This window comes from Condylura cristata, unplaced genomic scaffold (assembly GCF_000260355.1).
Source record: "Condylura cristata isolate star-nosed mole 26May11 unplaced genomic scaffold, ConCri1.0 scaffold00038, whole genome shotgun sequence".
Classification (NCBI taxonomy): Eukaryota; Metazoa; Chordata; class Mammalia; order Eulipotyphla; family Talpidae; genus Condylura; species Condylura cristata.
Window position 1 is genome coordinate 1,858,310 of NW_004567139.1, and position 23,690 is coordinate 1,881,999.

A 23,690-nucleotide genomic window follows, 5' to 3' on the forward strand; every position below is an offset into this window, starting at 1 on the left:
AATCTTCTTAACAACTGTCTTGTGGGTGCTTTTTGAGTGGGAAGTTTTTAGCTTTGTTTTAGTTGTTCTCGATCTGTCTCCATCTCCAGTTCCTTCCCCACTCTCATATTAATCTTTAAGTTTTTTACAGTTGCTTTCTAGGAGTAGAACTAGTACTTTAAGTCATGACCCAGCAGCAATGGTACATTGCAAGCTGGCTTCTGCCCTCACTATTTTACTCATTCTCATAATTTAGACTCCTTTCACTCATGTAGAAGTCCCATAAGCCCCCTTTCGGCAAACTCTGAAGCTGGCTCTGGTCCCTTATTTTGCACTTTTAATCCTCTAACCTTGTAAAACCCACACCAGTACCTGCTACTGCCTGCTCCAGTCACCATGCTCCCTCATCCTGAGTATGTGTGTGCTTTTTTTTAAAAAAAAACTTTAATTATTTATTTATGCATACAAAAACTGGGGTACAGAGGTATAGGTGAGGAGTGAGAGAATTCACAAGAGACAGAGTGGGGAGCAGGACAGGCAGATCTACTGTGGGGCACCTCCCTGGCCAGGGATTGAACTGGTGCTGCAGTGGCTGCAGATAGCTTCATAGTGCTGCACTTTAACACCCTGTGCCACCAGGGAGACTGTGTGCTCTTTCAGAGCTTAAGTCAAGCTCTATCATTTTGGTTTTCTCTTCAAGCTGTTTATCTGCCACTGCTATGTATCAGAACACAGGAGAAGCATCCAAATCTAACTTGTTTATCTCTTCCAGAAGCTTCCCTACTCAACCCCGAGTCCACTTCAGATTCCATCCTCTTCTTTCTTTTTAGAATCAATCATTTCTGAATTCTTCTTCTGGTACATTGCAAGCTGGCTTCTGCCCTCACTATTTTACTCATTCTCATAAAGGTCACTGATGACTTCTTATTGCTCAATCTCATAGAACCTTTTACATTTTATGTACGGAACTCTGTTGCTGTTATCATTGCTGACATTTTCTCCCTTGGCATTCTCTCTTTCCTGGTCTTTGTGACCCAAGCCTCCCACTCCTCCTATCCCTCAGGGAACTCCTTCTCATCCATCTTTCTTCTCAAATGTCAATATTCTCATGGGTTTCATCTTTACCGCTCTTCTCTTTTTACTCCTCATATATCTAGCAGGGAAAGTCCTTCATCCCCATAACATCAAATGACTTTGTTTTATGACTTATAAATCAAGACCTCTAGGTCTCAGGTTTGGATTATATATCCAACTCCCTACTGGGACTCAAAAGAGAACTCACCAGCTCTCCAAAAGGACTTAACAAAATTCTTTGTGTACTGCTACTTTATTTACAATAGGAAAGCCATGGAAGCAGCCCAAAATGCCCAAAAGTAGATGACTGGATTAAAAAGATGTGGTACATATACACAATGGACTATTACTCAGCCATCAAAAAGATAAACTTATGCCTTTGGCAGCAACATGGATGGAACTAGAAGAGATCATGCTTAGTGAAATAAGCCAGAAAGAAAAAGAAAAACACCGGATGGTTTCTCTCATAGCAGGAGCATAAAGGACTGGGGTTGGGAATAATGAACAACTATATACCAGAGACATTTTATGGGGGGGAGTGGGGAATGGGATCAAAAGTGGGGGGAGAGTGCACTGGACTATGGTGGTGGCACATGGGTGGGAAGCCCACGGGGATGACAACTGAGATGGAAAAAGGCACAAAATGATGCAAAAATAAACTATTATATTATTAAAAAAAATCTTTGTGTTAGCTGTGACACTACCACCGGCCCAAGGTGAAAACCCAAGTTACCCCAGACCCCTGTGCCAGCTGACCCTGCCATCACCGCATCCAAGAAGGCACCAATGCCCACCTTCGTAGTGAGCCCTCTTCTCTATTTCTGCAGTTGCTGCTTTAATTTTAGAGTGCACTCTCTCCTTCGGTTCCCCAGCTCGTCTCTCTCTGCAGCACCACCCTGGCTTCATGTTCCAGCCTCGTCCTCCATCCTGTTTTCTGAGCACAGATATGAGGCTGGAAACTGCCTCCCCAACAATCTGAAAATGCCAGGCGCCAAAGAGATGCTCTGCAAATGTTTCTCGTGCAATGAATTAATGCACGAGTTAGATTATGCTCTCTTTGCAAAGTAAAGGGTCTCTGGGCCCTCCCTGGTGGCGCAGCAGGTTAAAGCATGGCACTAAAAGAAGTGAAAGCCACTTCTGCATGAGTTCAATTCCTGGCCTGGGAGGAACTCACATGGCCAGCAGACCTCTCCTGACTGCCCACTGCTCCCCTCAGCAGTGTACTTTGTCAGTCTGCCTGTTCTGTTCTCCACTCTGCCTCTTACCACCTCTGAACCTCTGGCCTGTACCTCAGTTCTGAATGCATAAATAAACATACACACACACACACACACACACATTTTAAAAGGGCCTTTTAGAGGTTCCTCAAACTGCTTAACATGGAGTTTCCCTACAACCCAGCAATCCCACTCCTCGGTATCTACCCAAAAGACACAAAACACTGATTCAGAAAGACACCTGCACCCCCATGCTTACTGTTCTTTATTTATAACAGGAAAGACATAGAATCAACCCAAATGCCCAAAAGTAGATGACTGGGTTAAAAAGATGTGGTACATATATTCAATGGAATATTACTCAGCAACCAAAAAAGAGAAACACATGTCTTTTGCAGCAACTTGGATGGAGCTGGAAAAGATCATGCTTAGTGAGATAAGCCAGAAAGAGAAAGAAAAATACTGGATGGTTTCGCTCATAGCAGGAGTATAATGGACCAGGCGAGAAAATAATAAGAATAATGAACAGCCATATACCAGACACATTTTGTGGGGGTGGAGTGGGGAATGGGATCAAAAACGGGGGTTTGGGGAGGGAAGTACACAGGATTATGGTGATGCCACACGGGTGACTCGGTGATGGGAAACCCACGGGGATTACAATCGAGATGAAAAAAAAAACGTACAAAATGATGTAAAAATAAACTATTATATTGTAAAAAACAAAAAAGGGCCTCTTAGATTCCCACTGGGGAGTTAGGATAGAGGGATGGAAGAATTGTTATTTACTAAACCTCTATTACCTGTAAGAACTGTGATTTGTAGCTTACATCATTTATTTGGTTGCAACCATTCATTATTATTTAAAAAAACTGATCCAAGGGGTTAAGGAAAATCCAGGGAGAAGAATTTACTACACCTCTAGGGAATAAGAGGCACCCAAGGGAATAGTCTTTAAACCACAAGACGTTTCATCCTTGTCAGTTCAGAATAGCATTTGGGAATAACACAAGTAAATCTAGGTCTGTTGAAAACAACTCAGCCTCCTCCGTCTCCTGAGGTTGGTGCTGACTGCCCTTGAGACATGGTAGCACTCCCCAAGTACGTTACCCCAACTCTGCAGCAGGGGAAACCGGTTCAAGTCCCTAAATATCTTCTCCTGTAAAACCACTTCTTGTCTTTGTCCAGGGTAACTAAGCACCTGTTATCTTTAGAGGCACCTGCTTCTTGGTACAAGATAAAAGTCTTTTACGTTGGACATTCCTATTTGCACAAGTGCATGACCGGTCACTCCCACACTGTACATTCTGCTCCTTGGCGTTCCATGGGACACATACCAAGTAGGTAGCGGAAGACACAGCCTTCGGGCATCCAGAGAACCAATCTAGCAAACTATATAACTCTCAAAAATCTGTACCCAGAAGGAGTCACTAGTTAATTTTTTATCCTTAACTGTATAAGCGGGAATATATATATATTTTCAGTCGTAAGATTTTCCTAATAAGTAAGTGCAAATCTTACAAAAAGGAAGCAACAAGTAGCTGTGGGAACTCTTAGCCAAAGTAAAATATTACATCACCCCTGGGATCACATGACTTTTTAAAAAGCAATACTGTTTTATGCTTTAAACTGTTAACAAAAAGCCCTACTAAAGGTAAGGCTTGCTACCTTTGCACCTGGCTTAATGTCATCTATTTCAAGAGCCCCAGATAATTCTAAGTAAGTTTAGCTGGGTGTAGAACATTAGGATTCTCCATAGATCAAAATTAAGTTACTAGAAAAATCCATCTTTCAGTGTCCTTCCTTTCTGGAGACCTTCCTCAGTATATTCAATCAATATTTCATTTCAATGTTTCACTCTAGTTTTGACGTGCCAAACAAGGTAAGGCTGAGTTAATAACAAACTAAAACTCCTGACTGAATTTTGACATCATCTAGGGATGAGTGATCATAAAACACGTCAGCCCCAAAGGTCAATGACTAGGTTGCAGGCCTGACTGTTGCTTCCACAATGGCCGTGAGTTGATGCTTTTCAGCATCTGTTTATTGATAATCTGATTGGCAGGGCTAAAGATCATTAAAATTATTTCACATAGTGTCATACATAACCCAAAGTATTTATGATGATCTCTTTAAAGAACTGGGAACAAGATGAAAGATTGCTGATGAGGTCTGGGAACTTTATATTTAATAAACTTATGTACCAAATGGCCATAAAGTCTCATGGACTGTAAATTGGCCTTCAATAGAATTAGGATTTAACTCTGATGAATGACATGTGATTAAATAGGATTTATTTAACAGCTTAATATTGTTCAGACAGACTAGTTATCAGTCTCAGAAGATCAAGTACAGAATTTGGTGGGCAATGGCTGACACACTGCGTGGTGCCAGTTCAGGGACTGTGTACGAGGAGAGAAGCAGAAGGAAGCCAGGCTTTCTCTCAGGGCATCAAAAGGGAAAAATTGCTTGAAACCATGTCCATTGGAAATCATTAGCTTCTTTTCCATAAGGTCAGCTTCTAGCATCCCCTGTCCCACTTTCCTTTAAAGACTAAAATACAAGCAGAGACTCTGTCCTAGAAGCTATTTATCGGAGAGAGGGCATCCAGGGATTTTAGTGAGAATCCATTTTACAAAGATGATCACTATGAACTGACGAGTGGAGAAGATTCAAGCCCTTCCCAGTACTAGGAAGCCAGTGAGTGCCCTGGAAAGGCTAGCAGGCACCTGCAGGCCTGAACAACTGCACGTCTTGTTATTCAACAGCTTTTCTTTGGGAGATTCCAGTACAAAACTCACTTCGTACGCAAATGCCACTCAATATTAAGACATATCAAGTTCACGTGCAGGATGAGAACGCCCAGCAAATTCACTGACTCAAAGACACAGCCAGTGATATCACCACAAAAGAAAAATGCTGCTTCTTTAAATTGTAAGAGGTCATCAACTATACATGCATTTCACTTAGGGTTGTTAAAACATGAAAAATAATGGCTGCCTTGGACCTGAAAAAAAATATGGAAATGCCAAGAACTGCTACCCTGTTAAGTACCTAACGCTGTTTTGATGAACACATTTCTGCCCTTTTTATAGGCGCAAAGAAGTGAGGTACCACCGCTTCATTAGCTACTAAGAGGCTGACCTAGGAGTCCAACCCAAGGGCTTGCACCTTCACCCCTTCCATATTCTGCCTCTCTCTTGGCAACAACCTTGGAGCAACAGCACAAGACTTTCACCACTTGAAGCAGAGATCGATCAAGCAGGATCCTCCCCAGGTGAGTGACACCCAAGGAAGAACTGGGTGTGAAACCAGAACTCCCGACTTTCAGGCATGAGGCCACAAGACAGAGGGCCAAGTGATCATTCCATCTTCATCTCCTTAAAAAATGGAACTCAGGGCCCTCCCTGGTGGTGCAGTGGTTTAAAGCACAGCATTGAGAAGCTAAAGCCACTTCAACATGAGTTCGATCCCCGCCTGCCCTGGAGGTGACCCACAGGGCACGGCAGACCTCTCCTGACCTGCCCGCTGCTCCCCTCAGCAGGGTACTTCATCAGTCGGCCTGTTCTGCTCCCCACTCTGTCTCTGGTGAATCCCCTCACCACCCCTGCACCTGTGGCCCAGTCTTCACTCCAGCTCTGTATGCATAAAAAATAAATCTTTAAAAAAACAAAAAGTGCACTCAGCAATTCCCAGTGGCATGGGGCTTGTCAACACAAACTTGAGGATGCTCAAGCTGGACTGCAGAATGGGAGTAGGAACTGCAGGCCTTGGAAAGGTGAGAACAAGGGAGACAATGCTTTCATGAATGCTGACACCTGCTGACTCATGGCAGCAGTTCCCAGGAAGCATGACTCAAGTTAAATAGGAAACTAGAGCAGTCATTATGGAGGAAGGGCCCTGCATTGTGTCACTCAATCAACCCTCTCTCTAAATCCTTCAGAAGGTGGCATCCTTCCCCACTTTAATGGCTGGTAAGTTCAGAACAGTGAAGTCCCATTATCTTGGAGTTTTGGAGACTCCTGTTTTGCGCCAAGGCTGGTGAGTCCCCTGAATCTAATTTGTCACCCTGCTAAATGGGCTGGACCAGCTGCTGGCTTTTGGCAGGTTCTTTAAATGTCCTCATTCAAAATGCTCCAGGACCCAGCAGTTGCTGGTCATCACTTGTAAGCAATCCACTCACTGGGCTCAACGAACATAAACACAAAGCTCTAGGTAAATAAACAGGAAAGCTGTGTCTTATTTTCTTAAGCGAAGTGCACTCCTTTCCCACAGAAATTAGGCTTGTTCTGAGGGGGAAAAAGCCAAACAACTGAAAAGTGACAGGAACTGGAAACGCACCACAATAAATAGGAGAGGCTTAATTCTCATGGAGTTGGATGAAATTTTTTTCAAAACTCAAAAGACTGACATCCAGAAGAATACCAAGGTTCATGTAACCAGTAGCCACTACTCACGACTCAAAACAAACACGTGAAAACACACTGTCTTACTTGATTTTGATTCTGCCCCTCCTTTGTTTGAAAAGGAGTTGAAATCTCTTCCCTTTCCATACCAGGCTTGCAGATATTGTAACTTGGATGTGAACCTGGTCCATATATATATATATATATATATTTTAAAGTTAAATTGGATAATTTTATTTTATTTTACAAAAGTTTATTTTTACATCATTTTGTACATTTTTTTCCCCATCTCAATTGTATCCCCGTGGGTTTCCCATCACCACGTCACCTGTCTGGTCCATATTTTTATAAACGTTATATTTCATATAACATATAAGTGTATCCATAAATAATATATTCTTAAATGATTTTAATGCATTCCTACACTTGTTTATAAACTCCTTTGGTTTTGTTTTTTTTTTAATATGGAGTGAGGTAGGGATCTAAGACTTTGTTTTTCCATATGAAATGTGAATGGATCGTGTCATTTATTAAGAAATTTGTCTTTTCTTATCCACTAATTTGACATGTCCTATCTACTCTGTATCAAACTACCATTTCCAAATTAGGTCTATATCTAGGTTTGTGTCAATATGGTTTTGTTTTCTGGTTTGATGAATCTTTCCTCATAGTTTTTACTTTGAAATCTGTCTTGCTATTTTTGGACTTTTAATTTTCCATTTGAATCATACAATCAATTTATAACAACCTGCTAGGATTTTTATTGAAATTACATTTAATTTGGAGATTAACTCACGAAGTAAGTTCTTTATAATATTTAGTTTCCCCATCCATGAACACAGAGTATATTTATTGCTTATTCTGGCCATCACTATGTCCTTTAGTAATAATTCATCTATAAAGGTTAGATTGTAGGTGCTTTGAAGTTGTGTTGGTAGTGGTAATGGTGTTTATTCTCCTATTGCACTCTCTGATTATTACTGATAAATAAAAATAATATTGATATAGTGATCTGAATTCAGTAACCTTGTTAAACTTAACAGTTTTAGCCATTTGTAACTTCTCTTCATTTTCAAGTTAGATAATGTCTGTGAATAAAAATGCTTATCTTTGGTTATATTCCTTATGAGATTTTAATTTTATTTAAAAAATCTTGTAATTTAAAATTTTGATTTTGATTTAACTTCCAATTTACCCCAAAATTGTGAGAAGTCAAAAAAATTTCAAAAACCTTTAACCCAGATTCTTCAGTTGTTAACACTGGTTCCATTTGCTCTGTGATGGGCAGGTATCATGTCCCTTATGCCTAAATATTTCAGTGTGATACTCTCTTCCTTAACCACAGTCCAATGATCAAAATCAGGAAGTTTAACATTGATAGAATAGTACTATCTAGTTTATAGTACAAGTGCAAATTTTGCCAATGACTCCAATAATTCCTTTCACTATTTTTTGCCCCAGTATAGGCTCACATATTAATTTAATTATCTTGTCTCTTTAGTTTCCTGTGGTTAAAACAATCTATTGATCTGTCTTTGTCTTCACCACCATGACAGTTTTGGAGAGTAAGGCCAATTTTATAAAAGAATCCCATTAATGGGGCCCTCCCTGATGGCACAATGGGTTAAAGTGCAGCACCGCAAAACTGGCCGAAGCCATTCAGCATGAGTTAGGTCCCGGCCCAGAGCTGACCCACATGACGCGGCAGACCTCTCCTGACCCGCCCGCTGCTCCCCTCAGCAATGCACTTGTTTGCTTTGCTTGTTCTGCTCCCCACTCTGTCTCTGGTGAATCCTCCACCTATCCTGCCCCTCTGGCCTGTATCCCAACTCTGTACACATAAATAAATAAATCTTTTTTTTTTAAAAAGAAGAATTCCATTAAAGTGGGTTTGTGTAATGCTTCCTTTATGATTAGATTTAGGTTATTCTTTCATTAATAGGAATGCCACAGAAGTGAGGTCGTCCTTTTCAGTGCCTCATATCAGGAAGCGCTTGATACTGGCTAGTCCAAGAATGATAAAGTTAAGGTCACTTGCTTAAAGTGGTGCCAGGTTCCTCTACTACAAAAGTATGACTTTCCTCCTACTCATCAGTAGATACTTTCAGTAGTAAATACTCTGTGGAGAAATACCTTGAGACCATTTAAATACAATGTCCCTGATCAAACTCTCACACACTTGACTTAGCACCCAGTGGTGTTTCCTGCCTGCACTGATTGCTATTTTGATGGTTGCAAATGGCAATTCCCCCACCACACACTTTCCATTATAACTTTCACATTTATTAGTGGTATCTTAGGAATGCCTCTACCTTTTTCTGTACTTACTTTTTCTTTTCTTTATTTATAGCACTATGGACACACCGATTCTTATTTTATTTGATGGACTATAATCTGTTTCTATGAATTATTTATCTTGATGCTTAAATTACCCCAAGTTTGGCCGGGAGCCCTTTCAGGGATGCTGTTGGACTTTTGCAACACCATTGCCAGTTTCTGTGCTATCTGTTGGTTTTTGGTGCAGGGTATTCCAAGGTTCACCCTGTACTTTGCCTACCTGGCCCTGGAATCTACCGTTTCTCTGATTTTTTGAGTGGGAGGTTGTGTGCTAAATGTGCTTATTGCTATGGGGGGTGTCACAGCCTCTAGGCTGCTTTCAGGGGCAGAGACTGTGTGTCCAGATGTTTACACTGAAACCATGACTTCATAGTGTTACTACATGCAGCATGGTAAGTGCTTTGTCAGGAAGGCTCAACCAGCGTGGTATAGTATAGGAACATCGAGGTAGGTGCATCATCTGGCTTCTAACTCCTGGCCGGGTCATACAGTTAGAAGTCTAGTCTGGGTCATCTTCATCTGCCTTTTCAAAACTTCAACACACCAGTCAGTGTCCTCACAGAGGACCTAGGGTTTCTGCAGTTCCAAAAGCCCTCATCTTATAAACATCCTTTGGGTGAACAGAATCAATATTAATGCTGTTAAGAGTTACCATTTACCTGTTTATTTTTTTCTGTTTAATTAAAGAAATCAGGATATTACTGAAAATTCCGCTTCATGGTTATCAAAAAGAAAAACAAAAGACTCATTTTGTAATTTGATTTGGCACCTCAATGCAACATGTGAATAGTGCTCAACTTTTGGGATTTCTTTTCAGAGGAAAAAAATACTTTCACAAATACATTGTTGGGGGCTGAACCATGTGAGAGAAAGAGTATGTCTTACATTTCATTCTGGAATTTGTCATCACACATCTTCGAAGGCTGTTCTCCTAATAGCCCCGTATAACGATCACACACAAGAAACTGAGTCTGTATCATACTATTCAACCTGAGCTACTTGAATTCAATACTACACCATACTCATGCAAGACAAGGCCCACTAGTATATAGTCCATATGCAAATCTCTTTGATTGTCTCAGTAACATCTTTTTCTTGCTTTCTGCACCTGACCCCACATTCCCCAATGATACTGATCGAGTCAAGGATTCGGCATAAATTTCGTTGTCTAACTCTCCTCAGTCTTCTTTCATCTAGAGCAGCTCTACAGGTCTACAAGTGTTTGTTCTCTTTTGGGATCTTCATATCTTCATTTTCGAAGTCGTGGCCGTTGGTTTTGTGGAGTGTCCCTCAATTTGGATTTCTGCTTCCACATGACTGAATTTAGGTTAAGCAAGGACAGTCCACAGATGATGCAGTGTGTCACCACGGGTGGGGCCTGATGTTGGTTTGTCCTATTATCGGTGGTACAAAAGTGGCTTACTTGATGGCATTCGCTGTTCAGAAGTCACACCTAATCTCTGGGGTGATAGGTTGACAGTGTGAAGGCCTGTTGGTCAACACCTTTTCAATCGACGGTTTTAGCATTTGCTGATGGTTCCTGCCTGGGGAGTTACTACACAGTGGCAGGACTACAATGTGCAACCTCATGTGGGATGGACATTCCTTTTGCCCACATGTTTTTTATATCCAGCTCTGAAATCACAAATCGTTCCGGTCCTGGATCCTTGGTATTCCTTTCTGCGCTTTGACCTCTAGCTTCCCAACCATGATCCCATCTCATCCTTTTGATTACACCGCTTTTGATTAGTTTGGTTAACTGCCTTCTAAACCCTGGTGCCACCAGGGCAGCCCACACAATCATTTTGAGACTATCCCCCAGGACTGGTGAACTGGGCCTCAATAGAAAACAAATACTACATTAAGCTCACTATTATTCTATTATTAATAGTGATTGCAAGCAATGATTTCTAGCTCCCCACCATGCAGCGATAACCTGCATTGTGACTATAGCTTTGAGAATCAAAAAGCTAGTCCTTGTGTTGGACAGACATTCTTTTTGCCCACTTGTTTTTTTTTACATCCAGCTCTGAAATCACAAATTGTTCCGCAAATAGCAGAGGCAACTTCTTAAGGAATCAAATATGATCTGTTTTCCATTGTCCTCAAAATGATACTATTAGACACAGATTGAATAAGGGCATTGATTTTCCACTTCATGGACAAAGTGGATGATAATCCTTCGAAACTGCAAATGGGGGTGTTTTGTGCAATCTTCTTTTTAGCATGTACTGACTTATTAGAGAAAATTGCAGATTTTGTAGGTGGTTGGTTATAATAATCTAAGGTTAAAAACAGACCCATGAAAATTGAAGACATCAGAGATCATGTCTAAAAATAAAGCAAATGCTTTTTTCTTTCTATAATCCTCAATTAGAAGGCGTTTAAAGAACAGATAATCAGCTTCAGGGACTCGTAAATATAGATTCTCCCTACAGCTCTCTCTGCACCTTGCCCTCCTTTCCTTAATTTCAATACATTCTGAAATGTGTACCTACATTATTCTATCCTATATCCATTCCATGTTACCTTCTTGATTTTAAAAATATAAATACTAATAATGAAAAAAACTTCATGATAACTTGTGATAAATCCTTAATAAATAGAGCTCTTCCTAGATGATAAAACCACTTCAAGGTCAGTTGGTAACTTTCACTGAATGCCAGCTGTCAAGGGTGGGGGATGGGGAGCGACAGATTTTTCTGGCCATCTTTCCTAGGCAAAGCTTAACTCAACCAAAGAGGACACCCAAGGGAAGGAAAGATACATTGGTATTTCTCAGGTAGACATCTGCAGTTAACTAAATGAGATTATTAGTTAACTAAATGCAAGAATCAAATTGCCTAAAACTGAGCTCAACTCAGTGATTGAAAATGAATCCTAACCAGAGAGAAAAAACAGTCATCAAAAGCTGGACCTGACGCTAAGGAAAGGCCCTCAGGGTTAGGGTGAGTTCCATCCTGGAACATCTAGAACATTCTCTTTTCTGTCACCCTCTCCCTAGATAAGCTCTCCCATTTCCATTTCTGAGTCATGACCCAAAGTTCTCTCTGAACTCCAGATTCTTCTATCCAACTTCTTACTTGACTTCTCTGCTTGGAAATCTCATCCATACCTTACATTGCTGCTGCTAATAAAGTTCTTGACTTTCCCTCAGAACCTGCTTCTTCTTCACTGTTCCTCACAATGACTACAGCTCACCCACCCACCCAGGCTCAAAGTACAATCACTCGTTCAGGGACAACAGACAAAGCTAGACATCCTAATGCCATCTTTATTTTGTTCCTCCAAGTGTGCATTAGCTGTAAGAGAAAGCCAGCTTCCAAATATATCTCTCTCCCTCCTCTTTATCTGCTGCCAGGTCTCTAGTCCAAGCCACCATCATCTCTGGCCTGAATTATTGTAATCTCCTGCCAATGAGACCTCTCGCTACCAGGGAAGCTGGTACCACTGTTCTCCATAAAAAGGCCAAAGCACACAATGAAAACACAGATCCTACCCTGGGGTCTCGGCAGCAAAAGGACATGAGAGGGAAAACTGGAGAAATCTTATCTTTGTAGTTTTGACATACCCTGGTTATTTGAGATGTTAGCATTTGAGGAAGCTGATAAAAAGTGTGAGAGACTGTTCTACCTTGGCAACTTTTATGTAATTTTAAGATTAAGTCACACCAAAAGTTGATTTCAAAACCCTATTAAATAACATGTCGTTCCTTTGTTTAAAATCCTTAAATAACTTATTCATTGCACTAAGATTCAAACTCTTTGTCATGGCTTCATTGGTCTCTGGTCATTGGTTTTCTGGCAGTTTTTGGAATGTACCAGTCTCTGTCTGGGGTCTTTCTTTGTCTTTGCTAGAACTGCATAACAAAACACCACAGCTCGGACCATCCAGTATCTAACCAAACACTATAGCTTACATGACAGAATTTTATTTCTTCACAGTTCTGGAAGCTGGATGTCCAAGATCAAGGTGTCAGCTGAATTTCTTCTGAGGCCTCATTTGTTGCTGAAGAGGGCGGTCTCTGCAAGGTCTTCCCGCTGTGCTTATACAGCCCTAGTCTCTCCTTGAGGGTTCCCGTGTCCTCTTTTTTAATTTTTTTCCAAGATTTATTTATTTGTGCATACAGAACTGGGGTACAGGCCAGAGGTGCAAAGGCAGTGAGAGGCTTCACCAGGGACAGAGTGGGGAGCAGAACAGGCAGATCGATTAAGTACACTGCCGAGGGGAGCAGCGGGAGGGTCAGGAGAGGTCTGCCACGCCATGTGGTCACCTCCCGGGCAGGCAGGGATCGAACTCATGTGGAAGTGGCTTTAGCTTGTTAGTGCTGTGCTTCAACCCGCTGCGCCACCAGGGAGGGCCCCCAGTGTCCCCTTTTATTAAGGACACCAATCAGACTACATAAGTGTCCACACTAATGGCCCAACCTCCAAACACAATGATATTCTGAGGTGCTTCAACACATGAATTTGGGGTGAGAGGGACAGACTTGGCTCACTCCAGCTCCCTTGCCCTCATGACTCCTCTAACAGGTGACTCTTTCCTGTCCTCAGGTCTCACAGGAGACCTTTTCTGAGGGGTACTTCCTTACCACAAGGCTTCAACCAGACCCTTCTCATCCTATTTCTTAACTGCCTTCTTAACACTTATTACTGCTAAAATTCTTTCCTGTTTACTTGCTTATTATCAGCCTTCCCCAAGCCTTGACTGGTGGAGGTCTGGTCTGCCTTCTTGTATCCTCCATGCCTCTCAGAATTCCTGGCACATAGCAGGAACTCCAAATTGGTTGAACAAAAAATGGCTTGTTGACAATCAGACAAAAGGAGAGTCTCATTAAAAAATCATCATTAACACAGTTAACCCCAAGGTTCTGGCTGCAACAGCAACAACACCCCCATATTTGCATAGCCCTTTACAGCTTATTAAATGCTTTTGGGGAACTTAACCAGTCTGGATCCGCTACACAGGGGTGCAAACAGTATTTACTCTATTTTCTTGATAAAGAAACCAAGGCTGCTTAGGGTCACAGAACTGGGATTTCACTCCTGATCTTCTTGTTTCACAAAGAACAACTTTGTGTTCTTTCATTACTACACAGCTGAAGTAGAAATGAAATAAATTCCAAATACTTCTTTTAGCAACCTCCAAGGACAGCTTTGTGAAGGATAGAGTCTGACGCTTCCAGGAACTGAACTGGACATTCTTTCCATGCGATCAGAAGGCGTGTCACTGCTGAGAAACAGTGGCTAACTAGAACCAATATGGAGCCCTAAGGCCCTTTTATTGTGTGGGTGGTTGTGGTGATAAACATATTTTTTGTGAGCTGTTCTAGTTCCAGGGGTATGAAGGGACTTGGAGAGCCCCACTTCCTGAGTTGGTTTAAAATAGTGTTTTCATATTTCCTGTAAATCTGTAGTTCTCTGCCTTGATGTCCCTTAGATTTACCTACGGGGGCGTTTTGCAAATCCCAACGCCTAGTGCCCAGCCCAGACAAATAAAACCAGAAACTTGGCACAGGGATGTAGCATCCATGAGTCGGCTGGACGACGCAGGTGACTTAAATCTGCAGCCACGTGTGAGAAACATTGGCTGAGCCCTTCACTGAGGGTGGGGATGCCCTATGCTCTGTTCCCTAAAGAAAACATATCAGATTTAGCTGGTGTTCTTGCCTTCAGGTGTGTTGGGTTGGGGGGGGGGTTAGACCAGCCTGTACCCAGAACCAATTAAATCAGAATTCTGGGGGGCAGATGGGGGAGACCCAGGCAAGAGCCCTTGTTAGACTTCTCAGGTGAATCCAATGTTCACCAAGGTTGCCAGCAACAGTGGTGCCTGCTTTGCTTAGAAGAAGGGAAGGCAGAGCTGCCCCCCATTAACCCCGCTGAACGACAGTAACCTGGCAGCAGCTGCCCGTGAATGCTAAGCACCGACTCTCCCAGATCTAGATTTATGGCCTTGGACAAACAACAGGACCTTCCTTGGCATGGTGCCACCCTCCCCAGTCCTAATTAAGGCCTAAATAATTCTCATCAGTATGTGCATGAAATAAATGGGCCTCATTTTAGGACAACTTCTCATTGTGTCCTGGTTAATGTAATCAACGTTTACAGGTTTTCGCAATCATAAATATACCAGTTTTATTTTAACAAGGAAGAGGAGATGTTTATATCTGGTTACCGCCACTATTTTTTTCCCCCACCAGATATTGGGGTCTATAAAAATAGTACCTATATGGCAGTTGCTAAAAGGCTCACAACACATACACTGTTCAATCACTAATCAATATGATGATCACTCGTGTCTTTCAACTTAATTATTGCTTCTTATCGTCATCAATTTTATTAAATTTTTGACAGGTAGAGGAAGACACAGGGTGTAGATAGCGCATGAAAAATGGTAGCTGACTGATAAGACTATATGCTCAGAAAATGCAAAGACATGAACTAGGCTTATTAAATAATTTGGAAAAGCATGAGTCAAGAAATATCCACTACAGTGCCGCTTTCTTTAGCAACTCTGCCTCCCACCAAAAACTCCTTACTTATCCTTGGGCAGAAAGAGAACAAGCCACCATCTGCTTAGGCTCTAGTTCTGAACCCTTGGACAAAGCTATGTTTTAATCATTAAAGTATTATTGCATAAACATATATTTCTCATGTCCTGATTTTGAAGCATTAACAAATGTGAATGAAAATCAATGAAGTCTTCCTTTTCTGCCTCCCTGGGACCAACTCTGAACCAGCTGGGTGACCAGCAGCTGTTGCTGAATATGTAAATTGGAGGAAGGCAAATTGAAACAGAAGAGGCCCGATCAAGTGGCTCGTCTGCTTGGTGGCCACGAAGCAGAACCTGTGGTTCTGTGGGCAGAACCACGGTCAGGGCCTCTGTACTGCAGCAAGACTTGAGCACCTTAGATGCCATGATAGAGAGAGAAGGAGCTCGGTCCCTGGGGAATCTCAGAGTCAGCAAGTTGGGGAGAAGGAGAGAACTGAGAATACAAGAGGCCCCGGGTCATGGAGGAAGCAACGGTGGGTCAGGCCTGAGTGGGTGCTGCTCTTGAAGGCGGACCTGCATCTCAGGAGGCCTGGCCCAAGGCACAGACAGCCGACACAGACTCTGAGCATGCATGGGCTTTGGGGTGGCGAGCCTGGTGTTATAGAGCCCTAGGACAGTAGTGACACTAGATTGCTCGGCGAGTGCTCAGAGATTAGTAACAGGAACTTCAGCTTGCCAAAAGGGGATATAAAGTAGTAAATGATTCCTATGTACATTTTTTGGACTCAGCTGGACTCTCCCAAATGAACAGAGGCTAAAATGGATGCCGCTGGTCCTACTGACTTTTAGGGATCACAGGGAGGCCGGGCATCGTCTCTGCACCCCTACAAATAGAGCAGTTTGTAACTATTCATAAGGACAGCGTCAGAGAGGAAAAGGAGGTTAGGGAATTTGATTGATAAGACTAAAAAATAATAACCTCCCCCCACATTTCAGACTGTATAAGTAAAAGCAATTCGGACATGAATTCCTGCATGCATCTCGGCAGGAAACACTCCCTTTCATTTGGGCACAGTCCCCATCTTTATTTCTCCACAAATGCAACAGATACAAATAAAATAAGAATCCGCAGATGAAGCTTTAGGCGACTAGCCCCAAGTTTTTCCCTAAATGGATCTCGAAGGAATCCAGTATTGGGGTGAGGCTTGTGGTGGGTGACAGCCTTCACTACCAAAGAGAAGTGGGACATGTTGTGATAGAAGCGAAGTCTGAGGTAACAGGTCAGAAGATGGCTTACAAGCGATACCAGTAAGTGAAATAACTGCTTGAAATTTAAGAGGCAGCATGTCTTGCGGGAGAAGCACACTGGATTTTACGGTGGGCTGTGTGTGTTCATGGGTCTAGCTGCGAACGTCACTGCCGTCCAGAAAGTACTCTTAGGGTGCCACACACAGACCCACTGGACTGGGGCTCCTGGGGGTGAACAGTCATCGGGAAGGCGTGCGCTTAATCCCAGGGAAAGCCAACGCAGGCATTCCAGGGTCCACACCAGCCTCTCGGCCGGCCTGACCGTTACTTGGGTCACATAGATTCCTGCACAGGGGCCCGCGGGAAGCAGGCAAAGAAGCTGGACAACAAAATCAATCCAGGGACAAATCCAAGGGAAACGGATCTCGGAATCCAAAGGCCGGACCTTCGGAGCCCCGCCACTGGCCCAGGGGCTCGGCGCGGCCGGCGGGGGGACACTCACCCTGTCGTTGCTTCCTTTATTGTCCTCATACTTGGTTTCTATATGGATGGAGAATTTCGGCAGGAAGGAACACTATGAGCAAAATAGTAAAGTTTCATTAGCATCGTAGTTTCCTTTCTTCACATCTTCAAAGTACCCTCCAGGTGCCCTCCCGGCCACGGGTTCAAAGCCCTGGCCTGCGCAGACGTATTAAGATCCCAGTTCAGGCATGGAAGGCCGCCCTGGGTAACATGCACATGCTCCGTCCAGAAGGCAGAGTGCCGAGCATAACCAGCCAGGAGGCAGGACCCCTCAGTGCACGTTTCCAGGGGGAGGTGCTCTGGGAGCCCCAATACAGGCTATCTGAAGGCAAACTCCTGCAACTGAGGCACTCCTAGTTTTAAGGTGCTTACGTTGGGCCCACAGCTGGCTACCTGAGGACCGTGCCTTAATGTTGATAAAATATTCACATATGCATATAAACATCCACACTCATAAATATTCATGTTCCATTCATAGCAACGGCATAGTAAAACTTTAAGACCACACGTTAATGAAGTCAGACAGACCTGGCTTTTAATTTTGGCTTTGTCCCTTGGTAGCTATGTGACTTTGGGCAAGTTATCTAATTTCTCTGAGCTCCAGCAATGATTAAATAAGATCATGTGCATAAAACATGCCATGCCAGGCACGGAGGAAGCACTCAACAGATGACAGCAATCAGCGTGAAGCTGAGCTGAACTTGACCGTGAGAGAGAGGCAGCCCCTCTTTTCTGCCTGGATGGGGGAGAGAAGCCCCAAATGCAGAGCAGCCCAAATGTCCTGCTTAACTGAGTCATTTTCTACGCATTCAGTAGGTTTTAAGGGTTAAAGGAGTTCAAGAAGAGGATTTTGATGGAGGTTGATGTAATCTCCCTCCTGCTGGTACAGAGCTGGGCATTACCGCCACCAGAAAAGGGCTTGAGGACTAATGGGTCAAATGGCCCAGAAACTCATGGGGGCTGCGGGAATTGGAGAAACGAGGTACAGGCAGATATGTTCACAGTCCCAAGAGTCAACAGAACACATACTCTGTGGCAGACACTGGTCTACATCCTTCGAAATCCTCGTTTGTTTATCCCTAGTCACCATCCTATAAAACAGGCACTGTTATGAGCATCTCTGTATAGGCACAGAGACGGTAACTCAACAGCTCACGATCACACAGCTTGAGAGTAGTAGAAGTAGGATTGAAAACCTCGTAGCTCGGTCTCAGTGTCCACGCTCTTAATCTTCACCCCTGTGGGTCTCAAAGTGGGGTCTCTGAACCTAGGGTATCAACAGCAGCCTACAACTTGTTAGAAATGCAAATTTTGAGGTCCAGCCATGGCTGGGTGGGAAGCTCTGGGGGTGGGGCCCAGGCAGCTGTGTTTACCAGGTCTTCCAGGGGCTGCTTGTGCAGGCGGAGCTGCGAAGTCACCTCACGAATGGTAGGAAAGAGCGCACTATCTAAAATTCCAAAGTCCAAAATACCCACCATGGGCTTCACCCCCAAAGCAACTGTGACCCCCTTTGGCCCAGCTGAGTGAGACCCCCAGGGCACCTGTACAAGCAGGGAGAGGCCCAGGGTGTACCATCGGTAATTCTCCTGGCATCACATGCCTCTGTGTGTGGCATTCATCTGTCTTAATCCGAGTGAAACAGGCAAGCTGAACCGTGACTAAGGAAACACGGAAACAATCAATCCCTGTAATTGCCTTTATGGAGAATGAGGCTCTGTGATTATTCATTAACACCTTCTTTGCTGTCTCCCCTCCAACCTCTCACTCCATAACTGCTGCCCTCACACCCAGTGCCAGGGAGTTCCAAGGAGGGGCAGTTCCATGTGACTTGAAACCCTGGAGGTCTCAGGTCCCATGGCAGAGCTCTCGATGGACCAGCGACCTTGGGGATGCGCCCTGAGACCCTTTAGAAATAACAAGCGTTCAAGTGAGTTGATTTGTCCTTTTTGACCCACAGTCACAGGAGGGTCCATTCAACGAGTGCACGGTACCAGGCAGCGAGAAACAGCCACCCAGTGTAGGGAGCTGGGTCTGGGAGCATCAAAACGGGAGCCTGCAAGAAGTTTTGGTTATCACCCAAAACTCTGAGCCACTTAACTATGGTTCAAACAAGTGAATTTCAGCATTTGGGCATTAAACCCAATTAGGAAGTGTGAAACTCTCATGCAAATCAGCAGATGTTATTTTTGAGTTAAAGACTTGGGTGATTTTCAGATCAGAATGGCAGCATGGCTGGGAGCACACCTGGCTTCAGCAAGGTGGAGGGAGGACTTGAAGCAGAGTGTCAACTCCATGCTGATCAGCCTTTTCCTCTTCAGCAACAGTTGGGCCTGCTAATCTGTGGGATAGCTCCTGGTGGGTCTTGGGGCCCTAGCCTGGGTGGTATCTCAAGTTTAATCGGAAGGATCTGTTACTGTTTTCTCAGCTGTCAATAAAACCTCTCTAATTAGATGTCCATAAACTACTGACTCTAAGATGCAGATTAGAACTTTCCCTGGAAATCCAGTCCACCAACCCCAGGGCAGCCTAACTGTCAAGCAAGCTCCATTCGTCCCTGACTGGCCTCCTATTATATTGCAACCATGGAGATGACCCTCAGTCTCTCCCCTTCTAAGACCCAGCGCCTGGCTTCACTCTTTCTCCTTTGCAGCTGATAACTTGGATTCACAGCTTAATAAGGACACAGGTTGTCGGAGAAACACCTTCAACTTCCTTTCCCGCCATGGCAAATCTGCTTATTTCTCTGTGCTGCTTATTTTCTGTGAATCAGAAAAGGATATTGCCTTCTTCATGGCAATGGAAAATACGATGATGAAAAGAACTGTGACTTACGAGTCAACAGACCGGGGCTCATATCTGAGATGGATGGAACTCGGGAAAATGACTTCACTATTCCCAACCTCAGCATTCACTTCTAAAGAACAGGGACAATCCTTATTCTGCAGGAGTGTTGAGAAGATCATGAAGCTCATTCAAGTAAAAACCTGGTTGGTTTTTACTTGACACATAGTAGGTGCACAGTAAAAATATTTGTAAATCTTTTCTCTGGAAACCTGATTCACTGGTTATTTGCATCCTCTCCCTATTTCCTTCCCGCAGTTCCAAAATAGAATGAAAAGTATCTTATTCTGAAGAAATAAATCAGCATCAAGTTCCCTCGTATTTCTTCCTTCATCTTGCAATCAATATCATTTCTCTGTCTTCACAATCATGCTCTATTAGGGGAGTAGTCAATGCTGGCTGTCTCTACTGTTCCACCGCCCACCTCTTCTCAACCAGCACAAGAGTGTGGAAACGACTGATTATCAAACAATTTTCCAATTGGGATTGCTTCCTCGTCACACCCTGTGGAAACCTCTCCACTGTCCCACAGGGGCAACTCCCCCCTCCTCGCCCTTCCTTCCCAGCCTTGTCTTCCCTCTCTCACACCTTCTATGTGTGCGGCCCCTCCCATGGTGGAAGGACTGGCTTCCACTCTACTTTCTGGCTCAAACTCTCTGCCCTGGGGTCTCTTCTGCTCCTGACTTTTCCCTAAGGATTTTGTAGGGACACCTCACAAAGTGACATCTTTCACCCCCCACTGCTCTCCCACAGGTCCGCTCCCCAGTGGCCTCCCCACCCCCTCCCCCCACCCTTGAGGCCTACAGATACCCCAGACTAACAGGGTTCATGCTGAGCTCAAATGTTCTTCTGCACTATAGGGTTTCCGAGGGCTGTCCGGACAAATTACCACAAACAAGTGGCTTAAACCAACAGGGAATTATCCTCTCCCGACTCTGGAGGCTGTAATCTAAAATCAAGGTGTTGGTAAATCACGCCGCCCCCTCGAAGACTCTGGAAAAGGATGCTTCTTGGCCTCTGCCAGCGTCTGATGGTTCCGCATGTTCCCTGGCTTGTGGCCACCTAACTCCAATCTCTGCCTTGCTTCACATCACCTGGCTGTGCCTTCTTTTCATGAAAGTTACCGGTTACTGGACTTAGCGTCATCCTGGTCATCCTCTAGAATGACTTTACCATGAGGCCCTACTGACTGGACTCAGAGACCCTGTTTCCAAATAGGGTCATTCTGAGATGCCAGTCGAAATGAACACCAAGGGACACTATTCAACCCATTACATTCACTCAGTCACATCCAAAGAACCCCCATATCCCACTGGCTTCAGCTCCCCTCCTTAACGGGAAGGCTGGAATTGTCTACGTCTCGCTCTCAAGTTCTTTCTGCCTTTGCTCTGGGTTCAGGCCACACGTCAGTCACAGAAGATACACCCAGTCCCTGGTACATGTCTGTCTGTCGTGGCTTGGTTATAGTTTGCCCTATTTCTCTCCGTCTTAAGTTCCCCTCCTAAATCTTGACCCAACCCGACTCAAATATGACTTCAGAATGGTTACAGTGTGCAAGTAGACTGGATTTTTTTTTGAAGTTTAGCTGATTTTTAAAAAATATTTTATTTATACAGAACTGGGGTACAGGCCAGAAGTGCAGGGGCAGCGAAAGGCTTCACCAGAGACAGAGCGGGGAACAGAACAGGCAGATCAACAAAGTACACTGCTGTGGGGAGCAGCGGGCGGGCCAGGAGAGGTCTGCTGTGCCCTGTGGGTCACCTCCCGGGCGGGGATCAAACTTGCACTGAAGTGGCCACAGCTTGGCTTAGCTTCACAGCGCAGCGCTCCAACCTGCTGTGCCAACGGGGAGGGCTCAGACCGGACTTTTGTCACAGCACTTAACCTACGTTCCATTACCGCCACGAGCTGTCTGTGTGTCTGACTCCCCTACCACAGGGTAAGCCCCGACACCACCCCAACAAGGGGACCCCCTCCCTGACGCCCTGCTGCTCCAAGGAAGGCCCTAAGCCGTTGCCCTCCTTATGCTGTATAAAAGCATCTCTGCAGGCTTAACTTTGCTCAGAGCTGCTTTCTGTGCGTCAGGGCTTTGCTCCAGCTGGGAATCTACCATCTAGCCTAGTAGCCCTTCTCAGCTCTATCCAGGGGGAGAAGTGAGCACCCCACTTTCCAATCCTGGACTTTCTCAAAATATGCAGTAGCCACTTAAGATTCTGACACATTCCCTTGGGTGAAAGGAGTTCCAGATCACCGAGGGAACTTCAGGGGTGTGGGAGCAGGGAAAACATGACCAAAATAACCGAACCGAAAAGTGCTGTGAGAAGAAAGAGGTGAGAAACGTTAGCCACTGGCTACAAGTAGAAGAGGTCTAAGGGACAAACAAGATCTTGTGGTCCTGATGGCACAGTTATTTGGGAACACAAAAGAAAAGAGGAAATGCCTACGGTAGACAGGATTCTAAGATCATCTCCCAGACTTTCAGGCCTGGTCCACACCTGCTGTGTAACATCTCCCCTTCATTGTGAGCAAGATGTTAAACAGGATGGATAGCAGTTCTTCTGATTTGATGAGCAAGGCGGTCAGATTATGTGGTATTATCTCCTGTCATCTATATATTACATATCATCTATACTAGATGCTACATCACTGCCTTGCGGAAGATACAGAGGCCCCTTTTGCTGGCTTTGAAGAAGTGAGGTGCTAAGTGGTAAGAGAGCTACATGGCTAGAAAACGATCAGTCCTACAACCTTAAGGAACTGAAAACTGCCAAGGACCAAGTGAGCTTAGAGAGGACCCTGAGTCTCAGATGCCACTGGAGCCCTAGCTGACAGCTACATGTCACCCTGGTGAGACACTCTGAGCTAGGACTCAGCTAATCTGCCGTATAGCAATCTGAGATAGGAAGTTTATACTTGTTTTGTTTGTTTTTTTGCATAGAAGGACTGGGGTACAGGCCAGAGGTGTGGGGGGTGAGAGGATTCACCAGAGACAGAGGGGAGCAGAACAGCTAGGTGTGCTGAAATACACTGAGGGGAGCAGCAGGAGAGACAGGGGAGGTCTGCTGCGCCATGTGGGTCAGCTCCCTGGCCGGGGATGGAACTCAGGCCTTGGTGATGATAGCTCTGACACCAGGGAGGCCTGGAAGATTGTACTTTTAAGTTGCTGAATTTATGGCAAGTTTATTATACAGCAATGGACGACCAACACAGCCCTCAACCGCCAGAACCCACCACTGTGTCCCTTCCAGATAAGCAGTTTGGCTCTTTGGCCTTGAGGTTTGATCTGTGCAGGGAAATGGAGCATTTGTGCTCTTTCTGAATTAGCAGCTCCACCGTGATGCTGCCTGCTGGCGGGCGGGGACCGCTTACTACCAGGATGGCTCCACTAGTGACTGATGCTACTGGTGCCATGCACAGGTGTCCAGATGTGGCTGCAGACACCTGCCCACTGGGAGGCAGAGGTTCAGCAGAAAGAATACTGGTCTGGAGTGAAACAGACCTTAGTGCAAACCCTGTCTTCTTTTAATCATGTTGCGTGTGACTATGGGCAAATACCTAAATCCCTGTTAGTTTC

The 23,690-nt window shown here is 44.3% G+C and overlaps 1 protein-coding gene across 3 annotated transcripts in view; it reads right to left on the minus strand.

Annotated features, from left to right (window-relative positions):
- The window catches only part of PITPNC1 (phosphatidylinositol transfer protein, cytoplasmic 1), a 239,540-nt gene that overhangs the window by 67,514 nt on the left and 148,336 nt on the right, over positions 1-23,690 (minus strand). For all 3 annotated transcript variants that reach the window (XM_012733098.1, XM_004693447.2, XM_012733100.1), the window contains exon 5: positions 17,256-17,327. In XM_012733098.1, the coding sequence (XP_012588552.1) occupies positions 17,256-17,327 (72 nt within the window). The remainder of the gene's footprint in view (positions 1-17,255; positions 17,328-23,690) is intronic.